This window comes from Erinaceus europaeus, chromosome 8, assembly GCF_950295315.1.
Source record: "Erinaceus europaeus chromosome 8, mEriEur2.1, whole genome shotgun sequence".
In the NCBI taxonomy this organism is placed as follows: domain Eukaryota; kingdom Metazoa; phylum Chordata; class Mammalia; order Eulipotyphla; family Erinaceidae; genus Erinaceus; species Erinaceus europaeus.
This window is the reverse complement of record NC_080169.1, coordinates 106,153,811-106,176,311: the sequence shown is the minus strand read 5'-3', so window position 1 is coordinate 106,176,311 and position 22,501 is coordinate 106,153,811. Positions and strand designations below refer to the sequence as shown.

The 22,501-nt window shown below is 45.9% G+C and overlaps 1 protein-coding gene across 2 annotated transcripts in view; it reads left to right on the top strand.

Annotated features, from left to right (window-relative positions):
- The window catches only part of LOC103116617 (aldo-keto reductase family 1 member B1), a 97,999-nt gene extending 76,917 nt beyond the window's left edge, over nucleotides 1-21,082 (top strand). The window contains exons 2-10 of one of the 2 annotated variants that reach the window (XM_007526545.3): nucleotides 10,217-10,384; nucleotides 12,036-12,152; nucleotides 12,921-12,998; nucleotides 14,799-14,921; nucleotides 15,456-15,562; nucleotides 15,826-15,907; nucleotides 16,464-16,547; nucleotides 18,980-19,062; nucleotides 20,697-21,082. In XM_007526545.3, the coding sequence (XP_007526607.3) occupies nucleotides 10,217-10,384; nucleotides 12,036-12,152; nucleotides 12,921-12,998; nucleotides 14,799-14,921; nucleotides 15,456-15,562; nucleotides 15,826-15,907; nucleotides 16,464-16,547; nucleotides 18,980-19,062; nucleotides 20,697-20,739 (885 nt within the window). In that variant the 3' untranslated portion in view covers nucleotides 20,740-21,082. The remainder of the gene's footprint in view (nucleotides 1-10,216; nucleotides 10,385-12,035; nucleotides 12,153-12,920; nucleotides 12,999-14,798; nucleotides 14,922-15,455; nucleotides 15,563-15,825; nucleotides 15,908-16,463; nucleotides 16,548-18,979; nucleotides 19,063-20,696) is intronic. The other variant, XM_060196604.1, reaches the window with a different exon arrangement.
- The last annotated feature ends 1,419 nt before the right edge of the window (nucleotides 21,083-22,501 follow it).

Below are 22,501 nucleotides of genomic sequence, written 5' to 3'. Positions count from 1 at the left end.
CGGAGATGGAGCAGAAAGAAATGCGGGACATTGAACCCCAAGGAGACCTCCCCCTCCTAAGGATACCTGTTGCTTCTGGCGCCCTTGTCTGCAGAATAGTTTGTCCTGAATCTTTACATTTACCTATCGTCTGTCTGTCTATCTGTCTCTCTATTCTCTCTCAGGAATAAACTTTTCAAGATACAAACCAGAGACTGCAGATAGTTTGTCCTGAATCTTTTTACATTTACCCATCTGTCTATCTATCCTTCCTTCCTTCCTTCCTTCCTTCCTTTTCTATCTATCTATCTATCTATCTATCTATTCATTCTCAGGAATACACTTCAAGATACAAACCAGAGGCTGCAGATAATTAGATTAGGCGGAATAGTTCATCCTGAAAATTTCCCATTTATCTATTATCCATCTATCTATCCAATCTAATCTGTCTGATCTATCTACCTGATCTGCATATCTACCTATCTAGTCTATCTAACCTGTATCTGATCTGCATATCTGTCTATCTATCATCTATCCATCCATCCCCTCTCAGGAATAAGCATCTCAAGATACAAACCAGAGGCTGCAGATAATTAGATTAGGTGGTTTCTTGAATGTGGCTGGGAGCCTCTTCTGAGAATCTGGGTCCCCTCAGGTGGTTACCGACCGACCATGACAGACTGTTAGCTGTATGACACTGGTCTCTGGAGACCACACCGCTGAAATCTCTTCACTGAGACCTTGGGGAAAGAAGGGTTGGGGATAAAAAAAAAAAAAAAAAGATGATGGTGTCATAATCCAAAAGTTGGGTTTTGAGGAGAAGGAATGCAATTTCTTTTACTATTATTATTTTTGCTTCTTTCTTTCCTTTATTTCTGTCTTTCTTCCTTTTTTTCTCTCCTTTTTATAGCAGAGCACTGCTTATCTCTGACATATACAGATGCTGAGGATTTAAACTGGAACCTTTGGAGCCTTGGATATGAAAGTCTTTCTGTATAATCACTATGTTATCTCCCCAGCCCTAAATTTAATATTTTTAAGCCGATTATAAATGGACTTCTGGATATAATATATAAATAGCATTCCACAGCTTTGACCTAAGGTTTTCCAAAAAACTTTGTATATGAGCCTGGGTTTTGGGTATTGCCACAAAGAAAGAAAAGAGGTGAAATTGAGGTTACCTTCAAATGGCTTGAATTTCAACAGGAAATAGTGTTTACAATAAACATGCAGTAGAAAATTTGTTGATATTATGTGAATAAGAAAATGGTCAGGGGAGTCCCGTGGTAGCGCAGCGGGTTAAGCGCACATGGCACAAAGCATGAGGACCACCATAAAGATCCCGGTTGGAGTCCCAGACTCCCCACCTGCAGGGGAGTCGCTTCACAAGCAGTGAAGCAGGTCTGCAGGTGTCTATCTTTCTCTCCCCCATCTGTCTTCCCCTCCTCTCTCCATTTCTCTCTTCCTAACTAACAACGATGACATCAATAACAACACCAATAATAACTACAACAATAAACACAGCAAGGGTAACAAAAGGGAATATATATATATATATATATATATATATATATATATATAGAAAGAAAATGGTCAGGAAGGTGCCTCATACTTAAGGTGTTTCTCGGCCAAAGTAATGATTGTTTCCTTTGAAAAATGCAGTCGTGGCCCTGAGGGTGTATGTGAATTCAGACTGTGCAGTGGAATTAAATTCCATTCTTTTTTTTTTTTCCTCTTAACAATGGATTTGAAAATATGCTTACTTGATCTTAGAAAATTAAGTTTCTAGGGAGTTGGGCGGAAGCACAGTGCGTTAAGTACACATGGTGCAAAGCGCAAGGACCTGCGTAAGGATCCCGGTTTGAGCCCCCGGCTCCCTACCTGCAGGGGAGTCATTTCATGGGCGGTGAAGCAGGTCTGCAGGTGTCTATCTTTCTCTCCCCCTCTCTGTCTTCCCCTCCTCTCTCTGTCTTATCCAACAACAATGGCATCAATAACAACAACAACAATAAAAATAAATTAAAAATATTTTAAAATTATAAAAATAAGAAAACTAGTTTCTGTAATAATGCAGCACACAGAAGTTCAATAAATTAAAAAAAAAAAGTTCCAAAGAACAGTGCTTAATCTGAGTAGATGGCACATACTTCAATATTTGTATCCTGTTTCATGCTTTCACAAATTATGATCCTGTCCTTGGACCAGTTTATCCTTTGAAAAATCACTTCTTTCTTCTTCTAGCGTTTGCCCTTCTTCCGTAGCCAGTCAACAGCATCAGGTTGAGCCTGATGTAAAGTTTCGAGACCTCCTTTGAATCTGGAGAGGTGGCAGTCGTTGACTATGTGGGTCATAGTCTGTCTGGAGCCGCAGGGGCAGTTCGGGTCGTCTCTGGCTCCCCAGCAATGGAACATAGTGGTGCACCGGCCATGGCCTGTTCGATAGCGATTGAGGAGGGCCCAATCATAAGGTGCTAGGTCAAAGCCGGGTTGACGCTTGCAGGGGTCTGTGATGAGGTGTTTGTTCTTTACCTCAGCTGACTGCCAGCTCTGTTTCCAAGAGACTGGAACAGAGAAGTTCAGTGTAGGCGTAGGAGACCAGATTGGGTGACGAGACGTCAAGCGTTGGACAGGGTGGGCGAAGATATCCGCGTATATTGGCAGGTCCAGTCGAGCGTAGACGTGGGAAATGAACTTAGATGATGCCGCATCCCGACGAATATCTGGCGGGGCGATGTTGCTAAGAACTGGCAGCCACGGAACCGGGGTGGAACGGATGGTTCCAGAAATTATCCTCATGGAGGAATATAATTTGGAATCGACCAAGTGGACATGGGGGCTACAGAACCATACTGGGGCACAGTATTCTGCAGTGGAATAGCATAATGCCAGAGATGATGATCGTAGTGTGGAAGCGCTCGCGCCCCATGAGTAGCTGGCCAGTCTTGCAATGATGTTATTCCTCGCGCCCACCTTTGCTGCGCCCACCTTTGCACTACTCAAGGGCAAAATAAAAAAATACACAAAACTCATTCACCTGAACACTGAAAGCCTGGAAAAGCTGTATCTTTTTTATTCATTTGATTTATTTTACAAGTGTACTGTTAAGCTCTGGCTTGTGTTAGTACTGGGGATCAAACCTGGGACTATAGAGCCTCAGGCTGTTGCCCTACAGATGATGTTATCTCCCCAACCTGTATGTTTATTTTAATAGCACTGTGAGACCTGCATTCGGATCATTCATTTGGGCAGACTAAGTTCACTGAGGGATAGAGTAGTATTTCACTTCTTCTCAGCTATTTTCAGCACCAGTAACAGTGCCCAGTACCCTAAAAATAGGTGTTGAGTTCTTGTGCAAGAGTTAGATAACTTTAGATTTGAGGAAGTGAAGAGATTTGTGAGGAGTCACATGGAAGCACTGCAGGGGAGATAACAGTAAGGGTAAATGGTTTAAATGTTGACTTGGAGTTGATTCCTTTTCTTAACAAAAATAAGAAATAACAAGTTACATGAATAGAGCCTTAATACCTCTCCCTTCCTTTCTCATATGTGTTCATCTTCTTTCACAGACACTGAATTAAACCTGGTGTGATCTAAATGCTTCACTCTCAGACCCAGGAGAGGGGTTCTGTCATGGCCACAGCTCCAAGTTCTCATGGGCTCTTTATGTCATGGCGGCTGTAGTGAACCATTCAGACCTTTTGTGGGGCTCTGCTTGCCTCCAGTCTTCTTTTCCATGGAAAGGCCTCAGGCTTGTGTTTCTTTGGAAGGCGAAGGTTTCAGTGAGGTGAGAGAGCTTCTCTGCTCAAACCCCAGGTGGTTTTGCAGGGATTTTGTCCTGGCAAGCTTGTCCTCCCTACTGGGGCATGGTTAAAGCAGAAATGACTTCTGTTGTTGGCCAGTGTCCTGTTAACCTGTCAGTGCTTTTGTCCTGACTGAAATGTTGACGTCCTTGTCAAAGGCCACTGGCGGCTCATCCATGTGTTCCAAACCTAGGAGGTTAAACTGTCCTGTGGCCTCTTTTCCATTATCTCCACAGGCCTTTGAGACATTTCCTTCTAAACTGTGTGACATAAAATCTTAATATCATAACGGTTGAGGGGCTGTGGCCCTTTACAGATAGCTCATCTAGGAGAATGCATATTCCCCCACGCACAGGGACCTCTGTTCAAACCCTGGCTTCCCATCTGCAGGGAGGAAGCTTTATCAACAGTGGCGCAGTATTGCATGTATCTGGGTATCCTCTCCATAGTCCTCTGTCTCACCCTCTGTAAAAGAAAAAAAAAATGAAGTGGATGAAAATGTTCTCAGTGAGACCTCTGTCTTTTCTGAAAATTAGTTCAAACTTATAATGACCCAAAACAGTAGAGGTGCTAGCTTTGGAAGTAAACAGAAGCTCTTCATTCCTAGAATATGTAATTAGTGATTTAATAATGATTCACGAGGTTATAAAAATAATATGGCTATAGTTGCACCCCACTCCCACCGCCAGAGTTCCTTGCTCCCACACCTCCACCCCCACTGATCCATCATAGTTCTCCCAAGATTTTCCATAGTTCTCCCAGCCTTGAACTCTTCTAGACCGGAGATAATTCACTAAGCCCTGCCTGTGTGAGGCAATCCTTGTCCATCCCATTCAACTCAGAGGAGGCATCAGCATCTTGAAATTCAGGACAGATGGATTTGAGTTCAGTGGGGAGGAAGTTAGGAAGTTAATCTCAGTTTGATTTGTTCCTCTTTGTGCCCAAACCCAGTGTGAGCTTTGACTTAGAAGAGTAGCCAACTTATTTAAAGCATCAGATAAAGGCCATTCTGTAAAGGCTGGACCTTTTATCATTGTGGTTTTTATCTTTAAACTGGAAAATGTGTTTGGACACTTTGAACATGAGCCAAGGACACTGGCTTAGCTACACCACACAGTGAGAAGCACACCGCTGTTGGTTGTGGGTCCGATGTGAGAAGTAGCACATTTCAGTCATTCTCTGGATTCTCTCCCATGCTTATTCTGTTGGGAGTGTTTGGAGGCTGATGCACTATAAACCTTGCATATGCAGACATAGACCATTGTCTCCCAGTTGTGGAGATGGATGTCAGCTTCTGCGGTCACAGAGTAGACTCAGCTTGGTCAGATGTCCCCACAAATGATTGGGATAGCATGGTTCACTGGTTAAATGAGAAACCAGAGTTAAATCTTTGCAGTCACCAAACTGCCTGTGTGCAAGTCCTGAATACCCAGTCTTCGTTGTCCAGATGCTAAATGGGAACTGGGAATGCTCTAGGATAGTAAGAGGACAAACCACAACTGATCTTGTTGCTGAACCCCCATTTCTGTGTATTCTCTTCTGACCTTTGATGGGACTGGAATGGTTTTTGTAAATAAAATTTTAAGGGGGGGGGGGGGCTAGGTGGTGGCACACCTGGTTAAGTGCACACAATACTAAGTACAAGGACTCTCAAGGATCCGGGTTCAAGCCCCTGGCTCCCTGCCTGCAGTGAGGATGTTTCACAAGCAATGAAGAAGGTCTGCAGGAGTCTTTTATCTTTGGGGCTGAGTTGTGGCACCCCTGGTTAATGCACATATTACAGTGCATGAGGACCCAGGTTTGAATACCCAGTCCCTACCTGCAGGAGGAAAGCTTCACAGGTGGTTAAGCTAGGCTGCAGGTTCTCTCTATTTCTCTCTCCCTATCTATTACCCCTTCCCTTTCAATTTCTGGCTATCTCCATCCAATAAATAAATAAACATAATTTAAAAAATTTTAATAGGACACACATCATCCGTTCACATGTTTCCAGCCACTGTCCTTGTGCTACAGTCACTGAGTTGAGCAGACCATTCTGCCCACAAAGCCAGCCATGTAGAGAAATTTTGCTAAGTTCTTTTCTGGAAGAGCCTTTTTCTTTTCTTTTTTTTAGGGTTAATGTTGGGGGGGAGAGGAAAGACACCTGCAGCTATTCCACCATTTGTGAATCCTCCCCTCTTGAAACTGTGCCCATATGATAATGTATGTGGTCTACCAAGTAAATCACCAGTTAGCCCCTGAAAAGTCTAGTTAATTGGAAGTTGGGATGCAGTTTGAGAATTTAGGCCCCAAATGTCTGTTTAACATAAGTAGGGTTAAAATAACGCAATTTGCACTTCTGAAGAAAAACAGTATAAAACTATTGGGATGCCTCTGATACTGAAACAAAACCAATAAGATTATCTCTTTTACATGCAGGCAGCACTCCACACAACAAAACTAATTTAATCTGAAGAAGTTAAAGTTATGTTAGCATTTTTGTAAAAGGGTACTCTTTCAGGCACTAGAGGTTGATGACATCTTTCTCTCTTTCCTAAGTCAAATTCACTCCAGAAGTCAAGGTGTCCTATTTTCTTTAGTGTTTTCATTGCCATGCTGTTCTCATACTTCTTACCCAGGATGAGTTTTTTCCTCAAAGTGAAATTTACTTTGCTCCCTACATCCCCTTCCTCCCCGTGCTCCCCACCCCCACAACTTTACTATAAAAGCAGTAACTACTAATCAGGAAAATTGAAGAAAAAACAAGTCAGGAAAGGGGGCCAGGCAGTAGTGCAGTGGGTTAAGTGCACATGGCACCAATTACAAGGGTGGGAGTAAGGATCCCGGTTCAAGCCCCAGGCTCCCCCACCTGAAGGAAGGGGGGGGGTCCTTCACAGGCAGTAAAGCAGGTCTGCGGGTCTCTTTCTCTCCCCCTGTCTTTCCCTCCTGTCTCCATTTCTCTCTGTCCTATACAACAACAGCAATAACAATAACAACAAGGGCAACAAAAGGGCAAAAATAGCCTCCAGGAACAGTAGATTCCTAGTACAGGCACCAAGCACCAGCAATTACCCTAAAGGCAAAAAAAAATAATAATAATAAAACATAACAAGTCAGAAAATGCATAGGCTGGGTGGTGGCCCATCTGCTTGAGTGTATGTGTTCCCAGGCACAAGGACCTGGGTTAAGCCCCCAGTTCCCACCTGCAGGGGGAATCCAGCTTCTGGAATAGTAAAGCGGTGCTGCAGGTGTGTCTCTGTCTCCCTCTCTGTTTCCCCCTTCCTTCTCAATTTCTGGCTGACTCTTATCCAATAAGTAAAGATTAAAAAAAAATAGTTCTTTCTTGAAATCAGCATAGCTTTAATACAGCAAAGGATTCAGCCTCTGGGATGCTACAAATTTTTTTTTTTTAATTTCTAGCTGAAGCTGTGATTTTTTTTTTTTTGATTGGCAGAAGGAAGAGCTATAAGCAATGGGGAGAGAGGATCCATATTTAAAAGGAGTGCATATGAGAGAGAAGAGAGAGAAAAGAAAGTGGGTAGGTGCCTAGTCAGGATTCTTTGAGTTGGCATTAACTAATTAGGGAGTGTTAACAAAATCAGCAAGTGGAGAGGCCCTTCTTGTGGAGGTTATAGAGGCCATATGGGCGAGTCCTGCTTCTGCCATCATGACCTCTCCATACCCAGGAGACTTGACTAGTGTCTCCTTACTTCTTGGGGTCCACCTGAAAAGGACTTCTCTTGCCCTCTTGCTATATAACCTGCATGGCCACGGACTACTTTTGTAAACTTTCTCTGCGCTGGTCTCCTTATCTGTAAAGACAATGACATCTGTCAGACATGCATGAAGATTTGGTGCTCTGATTTATTTGAAATTGATTAAAACAGAAATTGGGACCGACAAGATGGCTCACTTGGAAGATGCCTGTTTCACTGTGTGTCCCGCCCGTATCTGAGTCCTGAGTACACACACAAGTACTGCAGCACTGGGGGAGGAGGCTTCATGCTGTGGGGTCTCAACTGCTCTGTGGCTTACTCTCTGTCTGGAAAAGTGAAGGCCTGACAACAACAAAAAGGATGTTTGAACTAGAGAGTCATTGATCTACAAAACGGGAGCCACTATGCTTGGGAGATAGCTCAGTATTAGAGCACAGGGCTAGCACGCCTGAGACCCCTGGTTCAATCCCCTGGTGCTACCATATGTTGGAGTTGGGTGTTGTTTTGGTCTTGGACCCTCTGTCTCATAAAAACAAACCAACCTGTTTTGAATATTTTTATTTACTTATTAGATAGAAACAGAAATGGAGAGGGAAGGGGAGAGAAAGAGATAGAGGAGAGAGCAGCACTGCTTCACTGCTCATGAAGCTTCCCCCTACAAATAGGGACAAGGGGCTTGAACTTGGGCTCTTGAACATTGTGGCATGTGTGCTTTACCAGATATGCCACCCACCACATGACCTTTAACCTTTTATTTTATTTATTTATTTATTTTTAAATGGCAGTTGCCGAGCTTGGTTGTACCTGGTTCAGGGGTGAGTGATGTATCCAGGAGCAGTCTCTCAGCCCCACTTTCATCCAGCTGCTCCCAGCTCCAACACCCCCGGTGTTGCGGTGGTAGGGCTGGGGGAGGTCCAGGGAGTGTGCCCCTGCCTCTCAGGCTCATGGTGGCTCCCCAGGACAGCTCAGGGGCGGGTACCACTTAGGCAATCCAGGAAAACGGGGTTCCTGAGCCACCCAAAGACATTCTGTTTTTGTTTCTTTGGTTTTGGGGGGGAGGAGAGATGAGTGGTTTACAGTAAGTGCAGTTGTAAGATTTCTCAGTTTTCTGCAAACCACTCTCATCTGCATCACTGCTTCACTGCCCATGAAGCTTCCCCTACAGGTGGAAAGATCACGTCCTCTACTACCATCCTGCACCAGGACCTGAAAGTCCCCCCTCCCCAAACCCAGTCCCAGCTCTACTTTGTATTTCCCCTTTATGCTCTTATTTCTCAGTTTCCACCCATGAGTGAGATCTCCCCATATTCATCCTTCTCTTTCCTAAGGAACCAAACACTCCCATCCAAAAAGATCTGTATACAGTCATGTTCATAGCAATATAATTTGTAACAGCCAAAACCTAGAAGCAACCCAGATGAGTGGCTGAGAAAGCTGTGTTGTACACACACAATGCAATTCCTGTTCAGCTATTAAGACTGATGGATTCACCGTCTTCACTACTTCTTGGATGGAGTTTGAAGGAAGGCATCTATTCCTTCGGCCCTCAGCACCTCGCTGACCTGTGTACAACAGCTGATGTCAAAGCAGCAGACGCCTACAGCTGCCAGTGGCCCCGGGAAGTTTTCTTTCACATTCTTTTTTACCCCAGCTCTCTGGAGGAATGTGTTGTATCCATTCAACAGGGTCCTGCATTTGTCTAAACAGAAGCAGCCAGGAGACAGGGTTAGTGTCTATCTTGATTGTTGTTCTGGGGGCCAGCGAAGCTTAATGGCTATGCAGTCACTTCCACCCCAACAGCCAGGCACCTGGCCTGTTCACTCAGACGGTCAGGCACAGACGGCCACTGGATCTCCCTGCAGCTCTGACCACAGACCGCTTGGTGATTACCCATGAGCCTCTGTTCTCTCCATTGGCTTCTTTTCTGCCTGCTTGTTCCTCTGCAGGCTTCCCCCAGCTGCCACCTTATTTTTTATGTGGCATAAGGGAATGAACTTGAGTGTCTCCTCTGCATTATGCCACTGAGCGGCCTCACCTACCCAAATTTCTATTGTTTATATTTGAGAGACACAGAGAGAGAGACTGAGAGACACTGTAGCACTGTTTCATCTATGCAGCTCCCCCAGATCCATCCATGGTCACACCTGGACTTGAACCCAGGGCCCCGTGCTTAGTCAGATGCTCTTTACACACATTCATACACATTAAGGACTGAAGCTGTGTCAGTAACATTCCTGATGTTAATAACTTGACATGAGTGGAGTGCACGGAGCAGTGCTCTAATGTCTCTCCTCCTCCTCAATCTTTCACCCACTACTTCAAAAAAATATTTTTTTGCATGTTTCTTCCTAGGTCAGTTAAAAAGTAATTCTGTAATATTATGTATTAAATTGATGTTTTTCTCATATTGCTGTTTTTTTTCTTATGTGCTTAGTGTCTTGAGAGTGTTATAGTTTATATCTGATACCAGATGACATGTATTTCTCTGAAAGACAGCTATAGGATAGTTGTGTTCGTATGTACAGTATAAAGAGTGAGCTAACTTGTGTGCCCAAGACTTTTTCAGAGTGGCCTATGCGACAGTTGCTTGCCAGATTTTCCTAAAAGGCTCACAAGCTGCTTCAGAAACTTCACTGACCCGTGAAGGGACAGGAACTTCCCTGGGAGCAGTAGGGTCCCACTGCTGTGCACACACTTTTTGTTTTGGGTTTTAACTCCCTACCTTCCGTTCCTTTCCTTGCAGTCCCCTCCAGGCAAAGTAACAGAGGCTGTGAAGACAGCCATCGATGTCGGGTACCGCCACATTGACTGTGCCCACGTGTACCAGAATGAGAACGAGGTGGGGCTGGCCATCCAGGAGAAGATCAAGGCGAAGGTGGTGAAGCGAGAGGACCTTTTCATCGTCAGCAAGGTGTGCTCTGCAGGGGTGTAGGGGACAGAGCTCTCTTTGGTGTTTGTCCAGTGGCAGTACCAACTCCCCAACCAAGACCACTCCCTTAGAGCCTCTGAATATGGCTGCAGTTATCACAGGCCAGGACAGAACTTCCTGGGAAATCAGGAAATCATGCTGACTCAAGGCCAAGCAGGGTCCTAGAGCTCGTCCATTCATGTAGTCTGTTGGGGGGGGGGGGACGGTCATTCTACGTGGCTGCTTTGGTTTGTATGCCTAGTTAATGAGGTTGGGGTAGAAGGCTGTCACTTCATTTCCAGCGAGTTAATAAGGAAGGAACTTTGTTCCCATCAGCAGACTCTAGATCTCCACTGCTGGCTTTATTTTTTTTTTTAGAGCCAGGCAAAGAGTGAGAATGAAAGAGATCACAGCACCAACACTTTCTTCAGTGTGGTGGGGGGCTGGGCTCAAAATTGGGCTCACACATAGCAAAGCAAACACTGTCTTTTTATTTTCTTTTTATTATTTATTATTATTATTATTATTACTATTATTATTATATTGCCATCAGGGTTATCACTGAGGCTCAGTGCTGGTACTACAAATCTGCCACTCCTGATGGTCACTTTTTTCTTATTTCTCTTTTTTTCCCTTCTTTTTCCTATCATAATAGAACAGGGAGAAATTGAGAGGGAAGGGGAAAGTAGAGAGGGAGAGAGAGAAACACCTACAGACCTGCTTCACAGATCATAATGCTTACCCCCTGCAGGTGGGAAGTAGATGTTCAAACCTGGGTCCTTGAACATGGTAATGTTTGAGCTCAATTGGGTACACCACTTCTCAGCCCTGTAACCACTGTCTTTTAAGATATATACAGTTATTGGGGCCCAGGCAGTGGAGTAAGTGCATATAGTACAATGCTCAAGGATCCAGGTTTGAGCCCCCAGCTCCCCACTTGTGGGAGGTTGAAGCAGGTCTGCAGGTGTCTATCTTCCTCTCTCCTCTCATCTTCCCCTTCCCTCTCAATTTACCTCTGTCCTATCCAGTAAAATAAAATGGAAACAGTTGCTGCCAGGAGCAGTGGATTTGTAGTGCAGGCATCAAGCCCCAGTAATAACCCTGGAGGCAAATCAATAAATTTTTAAAAATAAAAATATAAATTTATTTTATTACTATATAGTATGAGACAGTTTTGGGAGAGAAGTCAAAGTACCAGAGGTGGAATCAGGAGTCTCTGCCATCCAAGTCCTTGCTCTACCAGCTGAGTTGTTTCCCCAGTGGCCTCCACACTTTATCAAGATGCTTCTCGTATCCAAAGCTCATGGGCTGTGAGAGGGAGGCTTACTCCAGGAAGACCAGTCTGATCAGCAGGCAGCCTGAGAACCCATGTCTAGGGGCAAGGACCGGCTTGCTTGGATTTTATGTCCTTGAGAGGCTGATTTTATGTCTTCTGAGGTTTCCCAGACCTGCCTATCCAACCTCCCTTTGGAATTTAGGATCTACTGAGTGAAACAGAAGAAGGGGAAACACCCTCACCACCAAGTCCTGCATCACAGGGACATTGGGTGGATGGTGGGGAGAGGGAAGAGAACCCTCTGTCTCGGAGCCTCCTGGCTCCCAGCCAGCAAACAGCCTCCTGCAGCGGTGGAATGTGTTCTCTGTTGGGCTTCAGCTGTGGTGCACCTACCATGAGAAGAGCCTGGTGAAGGGTGCCTGCCAGAAGACTCTGAGTGACCTGAAGCTGGACTACCTGGACCTCTACCTTATTCACTGGCCAACAGGCTTTAAGGTATGCTCTCCAGGGTCTCTGTGGCATGGGAGAGCCTCCCTCCCTAACAGGTTTTTGAGTGAGGAGACACACACGCTCTTATTTGTTCTCATCACTCAGAGTGGTAACTTTGGATCAGTAGCAGTGGCTTTTCATGGGGAATTGTCAGGAATCCCTCCCAGACCCTCTGAATCTGAATTGCAGTGACTTCATACAAACATACAGTTTGTGAGGAGCACAGCTTTTCCTCTCTGAGGGACTGGGATTTGAAGCATGGCTTAGCTCATATTTCTGCCTCCATCGTCTGGCATCATCAGATGTGGCCCTCCCCCTTGGCCCCCAGACATGTACACACAGGGATACATGCAGACCTTGCATGTGTGTGTGTGTGTATGTGCGTGTGCACACACACACACTCCTACATTCTGCACAGATGCCTCATCTGGGGAGCCTTGGTAAATGGTGGCTGTAGTCTTGCTTATTTTTGCCCAAAAGGAACTCTGTTGTGTCCTTTGCCTGCTTTCTAGTCACAGACTAACTAGTCTGCTGTGTCTGCCACACTGAAAGCCCCTGGGTTTTATCCTGTTTCTGTGTTACTGCACTGTAGTGTGTCAGGGCCTGACTGCCCCTCCCTCCCTTTGGTTTTTCATGAGAAGTCAGCCAGGGTCAGCAAGGTGACAGTTTCGTAGGCCAGTTTCCAGCCAGGATGGAGGCCCCATGGAGCCTGATCCTCTGCTTATTGACTGTGTGTGTGTATGTGTGTGTGTGTGTGTGTTATTGCACTGACAGGCTGGGAAGGAACTTACCCCATTGGATGGAGAAGGCAAGGTGATTCCCAGTGATACCGATTTTGTGGACACATGGACGGTAAGACCTCTTGATGTGACTTCCTCTTCCATCGCTGGTTCCCTGTCCTCTCTGTTAATGGACAGGGTGTGAGTGACCTACCACACTATTTCTTTAACTTCATTTTTTCATTCTGTCCCTGTATTTGCCTTTCTTATCTCATTTTTTAAACTTATTTTTTATTTAACAAAGGATAAATTAACAAAACCATAGGGTAGGAGGGGTACAACTCCACACAATTCCTACCACCCAATCTCCATATCCCATCCCCTCCCCTGATAGCTTTCCCATTCTCTATCCCTCTGGGAGCATGGACCCAGGGTCCATGGCAGATGGTTGATTGCTTCTGTAATTGCTTCCCCGCTGAACATGGATGTTGACTGGTCAGTCCATACTCCCAGTCTGCCTCTCTCTTTCCCTAGTGGGGTGGGTCTCTGGGGAAGCAGAGCTCCAGGACACATTGGTGGCGTCTTCAGCCCAAGTAAGCCTGGCCGGCATCCTGCTGGCATCTGGAACCTGGTGGCTGAAAAGAGAGTTAACATACAAAGCCAAACAAATTGTTGAGCAATCATGGACCCAAAGGTTGGAATAGTGGAGAGGAAGTATTTGGGGGATACTCACTGCAAACTCTAGTGTACTTTTGCAGGTATATATTTTGCACTAGTTTATGGATACCTGTGAACATATTTTGGGACTTTGTTAGAAAGTGAACCACCTGGGATGGAATTAGAGAATACTATGAAAGGAAAGGTCTCACCTGAGTAATGAAGCTGAAGGGTTGTCATTCCACACCTGAAGTCTCTGGACACAGTCTGAGCTGAAGCATGTTGAGGTGGCAATCATTGCGTTGATTAGGCTGCGATCAGCAGATGCGATATTATTTGATATGGATTGGGAGAGGCATGCAGGAAAGTGGGCCCTATCCTAAGGTTCCAGGACTGGGGGAAATATAGGCTCTATAGTAGAGATGTGAGGTTCCTGCTGTCTTAGGGTTCAAAAAGACAATGGATAGTTAGTGTTATCATCTCATTATTTGGTAATTGGGTTAACTTTGAAAAAAAAAGTCCTTTTGTTAGAGTTTGCTGTATAGTACCCAGTGTCTTGTATGTAGCTATGCCATTGGTTGCTTCTGATCTACTTGGTCTAGGCTTTTGAGAGAGTCTGCATATCAAATACACAGCCTATATATTAAAAAGACTCAGTCTGTGTTTTTAAAAACTTCGAGACATACATTTAATTTTCCCCCTCTCATTTTAATTAACTAGTGATTTATATGACTACACTTTACTAGGAGTGTACTAACACCCAACCAAAAAGAGGTGTATACTACTCATAATAGCTAAAACCTGGAAGCAACCCAGGTGCCCAACAACAGATGAGTGGCTGAGAAAGCTGTGGTATATATACACAATGGAATACTATACCGCTATCAAGAACAATGAACCCACCTTCTCTGACCCATCTTGGACAGAGCTAGAAGGAATTATGTTAAGTGAGCTAAGTCAGAAAGATAAAGATGAATATGGGATGATCCCACTCATCAACAGAAGTTGAGAAAGAAGATCTGAAATGGAAACTAAAAGGATTTGACTAAATATGGAGTAGGGCACCAAAGTAAAAACCCTGTGGTGAAGGGTAGACATGCAGCTTTCTTATCTCATTACTGCCAACCTGGCTTTTGTCTTGGTATCTCTTGGTTCCCAGGGGTCTTATTTGTTAAGGGCTGGCCCTCGTAAACTGAGTAGCCAGAGATGCTGTTCGTCCTGTCTGCTGATGGCTTATAATCAGCAACACGCAGCTCTACTTTTGTCTTTTCTTTAGGCAATGGAAGAGCTGGTGGATGAAGGGCTGGTGAAGGCTATTGGCATCTCCAACTTTAACCATCTCCAAATCGAGAGGATCTTGAAGAAACCCGGCTTAAAGTACATACCTGCGGTGAACCAAGTAAGCATTCAGCAGATCAGCTGTTGTGTAGAAAACAGTGGTCTGGCTCTCCGATCTTGTAGCAGTAGTTGCTTCCTGTCCACGCCACCCAGGAAGCAGGCAGGAGACAAGTCCCTGGGTATGGTCAGAATCCTGATTCATAATGCCAGGGTCACATCATCGGGGAGCAGACTTAGCAAGAGAGAAAGACTTTGAGTCTGCCTTGTGATGACATGGCTCTCAGATGAGCAGCACAGACAGAAAAAGCTTCAGCCCTATCACAGCTAATCAGTGGGCAGAGTCAGGAAACAGCCCCAGGGCCACGTCCCTGGGTAACAAGATTATGATTTGCGATGCCAGGGACAGTCGCTGAGAAATGAAGAGTTGGCACAGCTTCACTGGATGGCAGGCCACCGGTCACACATGATTGCCTATCTATCTGGGGAGAGAAGGGATGAATGAGAGGAAATGTCCTGTACAGCCCCGTAATCTGCACCCATATCAGCCCGTGGCCACAGCACCCCCTGCTATGAGCTTGTCTGTTTGCTCTTGCAGATCGAGTGCCACCCATACCTCACTCAGGAGAAGCTCATCCAGTACTGCCAGTCCAAAGGCATTGCGATAACGGCCTACAGCCCCTTAGGCTCTCCTGACAGGCCCTGGTAAGTTTCCCTGGGATCCTGTTCTTGGTTCAACTGACAAAAATTAGAAATGACATTAAAAAGGGACAAATCCAGCGTCATAGGAAAGACTGACCTTCCCAGGAGCCTCTTAATGGGTTTTCTGACTGGTATTTCAGGTAGCAAAGTGCCTGCCCTTTTTCCAGAGGGCTGGGAGTTTCTGGCAGACCACCCTCACAGGGCAGGACTTTGGGCTAGAGTGGTGGCAATAATGACAGCTAACACGGCCATCTCTCCATCTGCAGGGCCAAGCCTGAGGACCCTTCCATACTGGAGGATCCCAGAATCAAAGAAATTGCAGCCAAACACAATAAAACCACAGCCCAGGTACGACCACATCCAGGCACTTATAAGTTTCCCAGGGCTCTGTGTTTGTAGACGTCTCGTTAGCCCAGCCCAGCCTTCCCTGGAAGCATGGCTTGGGCTTCTAGAATACACTTACAAGGGCATGAGCTAAGAAGCTGGAAGATTACCTGAGTGTTGTAAGTACAGTAACAGCTGCCCCGTCACCCTCACCAGCTTCCCCAAGGGGCATTTGCTGCTGGCTGTGAAGGCTCATCTCTGTCCCACCAGAGCACACCTGTCAGCAGCACGAGCAATGTTTTTTCCCAAGTGGTAGTGTGGGGTCGCAGGCAGTGAGAGGCATTCTCATGGGTCATAAACCTGGGAAATTCAGAAGCACCTGTTCAGTAGCTAAGAGTGGGGCTCTGGCGTCAGATCCAGAGTGTCATTCTTCTTTTGCTGGATGCGACCCCTAGACCTCTGACCCTCAGTTTTCTCACAAGTAAAGTTCCAGAACAGCCCCCTTCAGACAAGGGGTCTGTTTCTTCAAGGTGGTGATTTGGGTTTTGCTCTACATACCCCCTTGGCACATCTCTTCCAGGTTCTGATCCGGTTCCCCATACAGAGGAATTTGGTCGTGATCCCCAAGTCGGTGACACCTGAACGTATTGCTGAGAACTTCCAGGTAAGATCCCGGCTGGTTCAGGGCCAACCAAGGCTCTTCAAAGGAAGTCTCATTTTGCCTCTGACCATTGTGTGTGGTGCCACCACTCTGCCACTCAGTCAGGGAACTGACTTCAGTAAACTGCAGAGAGAGGACCTAGGGCTGGGGGTGGGACAGTGACTCTGCATCTGTGGAGTTGCCTTGCTGGGTGGGCCTTAGCCTCAGTGCTCTCCCACCCCAACTCCCAACTCCCAACTCCCACTCGGTACATGCAGGCACCTAAGACCAGGGTCCCCTGTGACTTGGAACCCTGGGAACACTCACGAGCAGCTCTGCTCAGATTTGCATCAGGGCTCAACGATTTACTGTGCCTCAGTTTCCCCACCTTATGCCAACAGTGTCATGAAGACTAAAAGTGCAGTAAGGATCTTTGCCAGATGTTTGGTAGCCCTCTGGAAATGCTGGCACACTGATCATAAGTCCAGGACCCTCCCAACCATCAGCACACCCCCACCTCTGCTAATAGTTCCTCTGACAGTGGGCGCAGGCCCAGGGCTCGTGTCTGGGCTCCAGTGAAGTACTCTATAGGGGTCCTTGGAGCAGTTGCCACAGCTGACATCACAACTGTGCCTGCCTGCCTTCACCTGAGCCTTGGGTCCAATGGCTTCTTCTTAAGTGAACAACCAATGTTGCCCTTGACCTGGGAGATTGATTAGGCCGGGCCTGGGTAACTGCTTCTCCTAGGGGATGTTTTATCTCTTAGAAATAAAGGGGTTGGGGATGGGCAGTGGCATACTCAGTTAAGCACACATAGTACAAAGTGCAAGGACCCATGGAAGGATCTGAGTTCAAACCCCTGCTCCCCACCTGCGGGGGGTGTGCTTCACAAGGAGTAAAGCAGGTCTGTAGATGTTTATCTTTCACCCTCTCTATCCCCTTCCCCCCCCCCTCAATTTCTCTATGTCCTAGCCAATAAAATGGAAAAAATGACCTCCAGGAGCAGGGGATTCATAGTGCTGGCACCGAGCCCCAGACATAATCCTGGAGGCAGAAAATAAATAAATAAATAAATAGGTTTAAACAGTGAGTACTATGGGAAATACATCAGTTGCCAGAGAAGGAGCCCTGGTTTCATGTGTTCTTCTCAACATGCTAGCAAAGAAGCCTTTTCAAATCACTAATTTCAGATCATTAGTTTTATTTCTTCCTCCAGCTATGTAAACTGCACATCTTTCCTGCACGGAACTACTTGAATGTTTTGAGACGCTTCTGTGTCAGATCTTTACAGGGCACATCTCAGACATACCGTGATACTGGAGTCACCTCCGAGCAGCCATGATAATGCCACAGTAAAGCGAGTCACAGGGATTCTGTGGTGCTCCAGAGCATATAGAAGCCAAGCTTAGGGGTCCAGGTGGTGGCGGACCTGGTTGAGTGCATGTGTTACAATGTGCAAGGACCTGGGTTCGAGCTCCCAATCCCCACCTGCATGAGGAAAGTTTTGCAAGTGGTGAAGCAGTACTGCAGGTGTCTCTCGGTCTCTATCACCCCCTTCCCTCTTGATTTCTGGCTGTCTCTATCCAATAAATAAAGATTAAAAGGGAAAAAAGAAGCCAAGCTTAGATCGGAGAGTAGCACTCCATGGAGTAGCTGTCCCATAACTTGTTCATCTGGTCATCTCTCAGTAGACATTGTGTCCTTTAGAACAAAATGAATGGAATTGGAGACTATGCTTAGCAAAAAAAAAAAAAAGGTGAAAGACACCTACCAGATGATTTCACTCGTATGTGGAATCTCAGACTGAAACCCATGGGCTTATGAAAAAAAAAAAAAAAGCAAGACAAAACTCAGAAGTAATCAAACTGCCTCTAAAGATTTGTGAGAATTTATGGTGGTTATTGTTGAGAGAATGGGAGCACAGAACTTTGGTAGTAGGTACAGTGTTAAACTACACCCTGTAATCTGACTCTCTTGTGAACCACTACTAATCACAAATTTAAAAAGTAGCTCCGCAAAAAAGTCACTTTGATTGTAAAGCCGTGTTTATGCAATACTATCCTCTGCTCATTAGTGTGAAAGCACTATGTCTAAAGAGAAAAAGAAGTGAGACATAGGGGGCAGAGGAGACAGTGCAGTGGTAGTGCTCCAGGTCTGCATACCTGAGCTCCCAGATATAGCCCCTACACCACCAAATGCCAGAATTGAGCAGCGCTCTGATAGACCTGTCTCTCGTTAAAATAAATAGAGTTTTGAATGTGGTTCAGAGGCATGAAGTGAGTGCAAGCTGTTACGAAAAAAAAAAAAACCACAGTCACCCCAGTAGACTTGCTCAGAGCAGGGTTGCCACAGACTTTCAGTTTGTAAAAGGACACAGACTTCCAAGCACAATAAGGCAGAGCACAACCCAGTGCGGTCTGCCAGTATCTGCAGTGCCTGTTACCCTGTCTTTCCAGGTCTTTGACTTTGAACTGAGCAGTGAGGAGATGACTACTTTGCTCAGCTACAACCGAAACTGGCGCGTCTGTGCCCTGGTGAGGTGAGTGAGTCTGGGCTGATAAGAGTTTCTGGTTCCCTACTTCAGAGCTGACAGAGTGAATTGGGACACTCAGGGCTAACAACCCTGGTGTTTTCCTCACTGGTCCCTTTAAATGTACACGCCACCTTCTTCAGTGCTATTCTAGAAATAGTTGCCAAAGCTTCTAACACCTAGTGTTTCATGGGGTTGGGATGGAAGAAAAAAGGAAAAGACTGGCTCTACATTCATAGGGGAACCTGGAAAAGGTTTTCTAACTACACACACACACACAAATATGCTTCACTTCTTGGCAGTTAATAATAGGCTAACCCCCTCTAGCTAATGGCAGTGTTATATATCTCTGTTTTTGTGGGTTACAAAATATGTCAAAAAGATACTGAGAAATATTTTTAGTAGTTCAGAAAAGTCATGACACATTTTTAATAAGTATTTGGGAGTCGGGTGGTAGCGCAGTGGGTTAAGCACAGGTGACACAGAGCACGAGGACCAGCGTAAGGACTCCCATCTGCAGGGGAGTCACTCCACAGGCACTGAAGCAGGTCTACAGTTGTCTATCTTTCTCTCCCCCTCTCTCTCTTCCCCTCCTCTGTCCATTTCTTTCTGTCCTATCCAACAACAACAATAACTACATCAGTAAATAACAAAAGGGGCAACAAAAGGGAATAAATTATTTATTAGGTAGAGACAGAGAAATCAAGTGGGAAGAGGAGACAGAATAGAGAGGGAGAAAGAGATACAGCATCCTTTCACAGCTTGCAATTTTTTTCTCCTACAGGTGGGTGCCTGGGGCTTGAATCTGGGTCCTTGCACATTGCAACAGGTGTACCACTGCCTTCCCCCTACATAAGAGCTTTACGTACTCTGCCAGCAGGTTTTTCCTGCAGGAATGCCATGACAAGCCTAGCACAGCACATGAGCTCTGCACCCCCAGGTCCATGCCCAGCCTGGCCCTACCCTCTTTGAGTTTCCCAATCTTCAGCCACTGCATGGGGATCACAGCAGCCCCCACAGACACCAGGAGGGCGACAGTGGCCCCTCGCTGCATGTGCTCAGAGCACTTGCTGTGTCTCTCATTTATCCCTTGACATTGCTGTGAACAGACTCTGAGCATTCCCACCATGGCTGTCACTCTTACATTATGTCATTAAGATGAACACTAGGGGCTGGGCAGTGGTGCATCTCACAGAAGACTCATTATAGTGCCCACAGACCCAGGCTCAAGCCCCTGGTCCCCACCTGCAGAGGGGAAGCTTCACAAGTGATAAAAGAGTGCTACAGCCTTCTCTCTTTTGCCCTTGGTTCCCGCCACCTCTCTTTTCCTTTCCCCTCTCATTTTCTGTCTCTATCCAAAAAAAAAAAAAAAACAATGCATCTTCCCCAGTAACTAGACATGGTGCAGCCCTCAGGCACATGCTCGATGTGCAGGGAAGCTGGTGTCTGTCACACAGTGGATGGTGGGTGTCAGTCTGAGATATGTGCCTGGGAAATCACCGTCCCCAAGGGCAGACCTGTGACTGAGTATTGACTCAGGCCTCCATCTCTACCTATAATGAGACGCTCACTTCTGCCTCTTCTCAGTGTATAGTCAGAATCTCTTGCTCAAGTAGCTAATGTGTTTCTCTTTCTCCTGACAGTGCTGCCTCCCACAAAAGCTACCCCTTCACCATTGAGTTCTGAAGCTGTGGGTGCCTGCTCTCCCTGGAGCCTGCTGGCTTCCCTGCCTCGTTCTTCCCAGGGGTGGCCCACTCCAGCCCGCACCCCTCCACAAGGGGTACACACACCTAGACACCAGCCAGCAGCTCGGGACTGGCACCAGCGACCTGTATCAGAGAGTTAGATTTCTTCCTCCAGTTTTCTTCATTTTTCTCCTCACCCAGCTGTATGAAAAGTACAATCTTAGATACCCTTTCCTAAGTGGAGTCTACCATGTCAAAATAATGCCAGTAATCCTTGGAGTTTTGTTGCTTAGAATTGTAATTTTTCTCAAGCCTCAAATAAACAAGTGCTTTTGCAAGTCTGATGCTGTTTTGGTTTTTTTTTTTGGGGGGGGGCTGTTGTGGAGATGACACACAGCCTCCTTTCTCACCCCACCTGCACCCCACGGATCCTTGCGACTCATCGTGCAGTTGGAGTGGTGTCTTCCCTTTCACTTGGAGACTGCTCACCTCAATATTTTACCTTACCTTTGAGCTGTCAGGTGGCAGGTCCATCCTGGTTGTCCAGTGGAGTAACCTGGGGAGCTCTGAAGGTGCCTGATACCTGGACTTGTCCCCTGGGGGCCCCTGTGTTAATTCACACAGTAGCCAGGACAAAATTTGCAGGTGACTCTAATGTACAGCCCGATTAAGTGTCACACCTTTAGGACTAATCCAGGACTCAACACCAACTTGTAATTTCACGAATGACTTGGCTGTTTCTCCTTCTTGTGGAAACCAAAAACTGTCTGTTTACAATGGCATGTGTATTAGCTCAGATCGCTGTAATGTAGTGCTATAGGCTGGCTGGTTGTTTTAAATAGCAAAAATGTGTTTCTCTGAGTCCTAGAGGCTGGAGGTTCAAGATCCAACTGCCAACAGGGTCTAGTTCTGCTGAAAGCCCTTTTCCTGGTTTGCAGAAGCTGCCTCTTCACTGTGTTCACATGACAGAGAGGCGAATGCCTCATCCCCGGCACTATATACGGCAAAGTAGTGGCCACTCCATCTCTCTGTCTCTCCTTAAATAGACACATTAAAGAGGAAATAAAAATAAAGTAAGCTGGGTTTCAAAACTAAAATTATTTTTTCACATTCACAGATACTGCTGCTTATTTTTTATTACGAGTGCATCTCTGTCCAAAATTGAATTGACGGGTGGGGCAGACAAGTGTAGACCTCAGGTCCCATAAAGACAAGCTGCTTCCCAGAGGGATAAAGAACAGGAAAGCTTCCTGGAAGGGATGGATACAGAACTCTGGTGGTGGGAATTGTGTGGAATTGTATCCCTCTTATCCTGTGGTCTTGTCGGCTATTATTAAATCAATAGAAAAGAAGAAGAAGAAGAAGCATTTGGGGGCTGGGGAAATTGCTTAACATTAAAACACCCCAGAGAACCCAGGTTCAACACCTGGCACCTCCATATGCCAGAGTCAAGTGGTGCTCAGTTCTCTTCCTCTGGTAGAAAAATAAGAAAAAAAAAAAAAAAAAAGACAAGCTGCTGTGTTGCTCTAGGCCTACCAGATGACTGTAAGCCTAATTGTTGGGTCCTGTTAACAACTTTTCCTGTTCTCTACACGTACCTGCAAGGCTTAGTTGAATTCTTCTACGGTTTTGTGAAAGGCTGGGATGGTGCCAGGGGACTTGGGGGACAAGCTCACAGCTTTCACTGCCTGACAGTCCTGGACTTTTGGTCCCATTGGTCACATTTCCTCTTTGATTTATATACAAATTGTTAGGAGTGTACA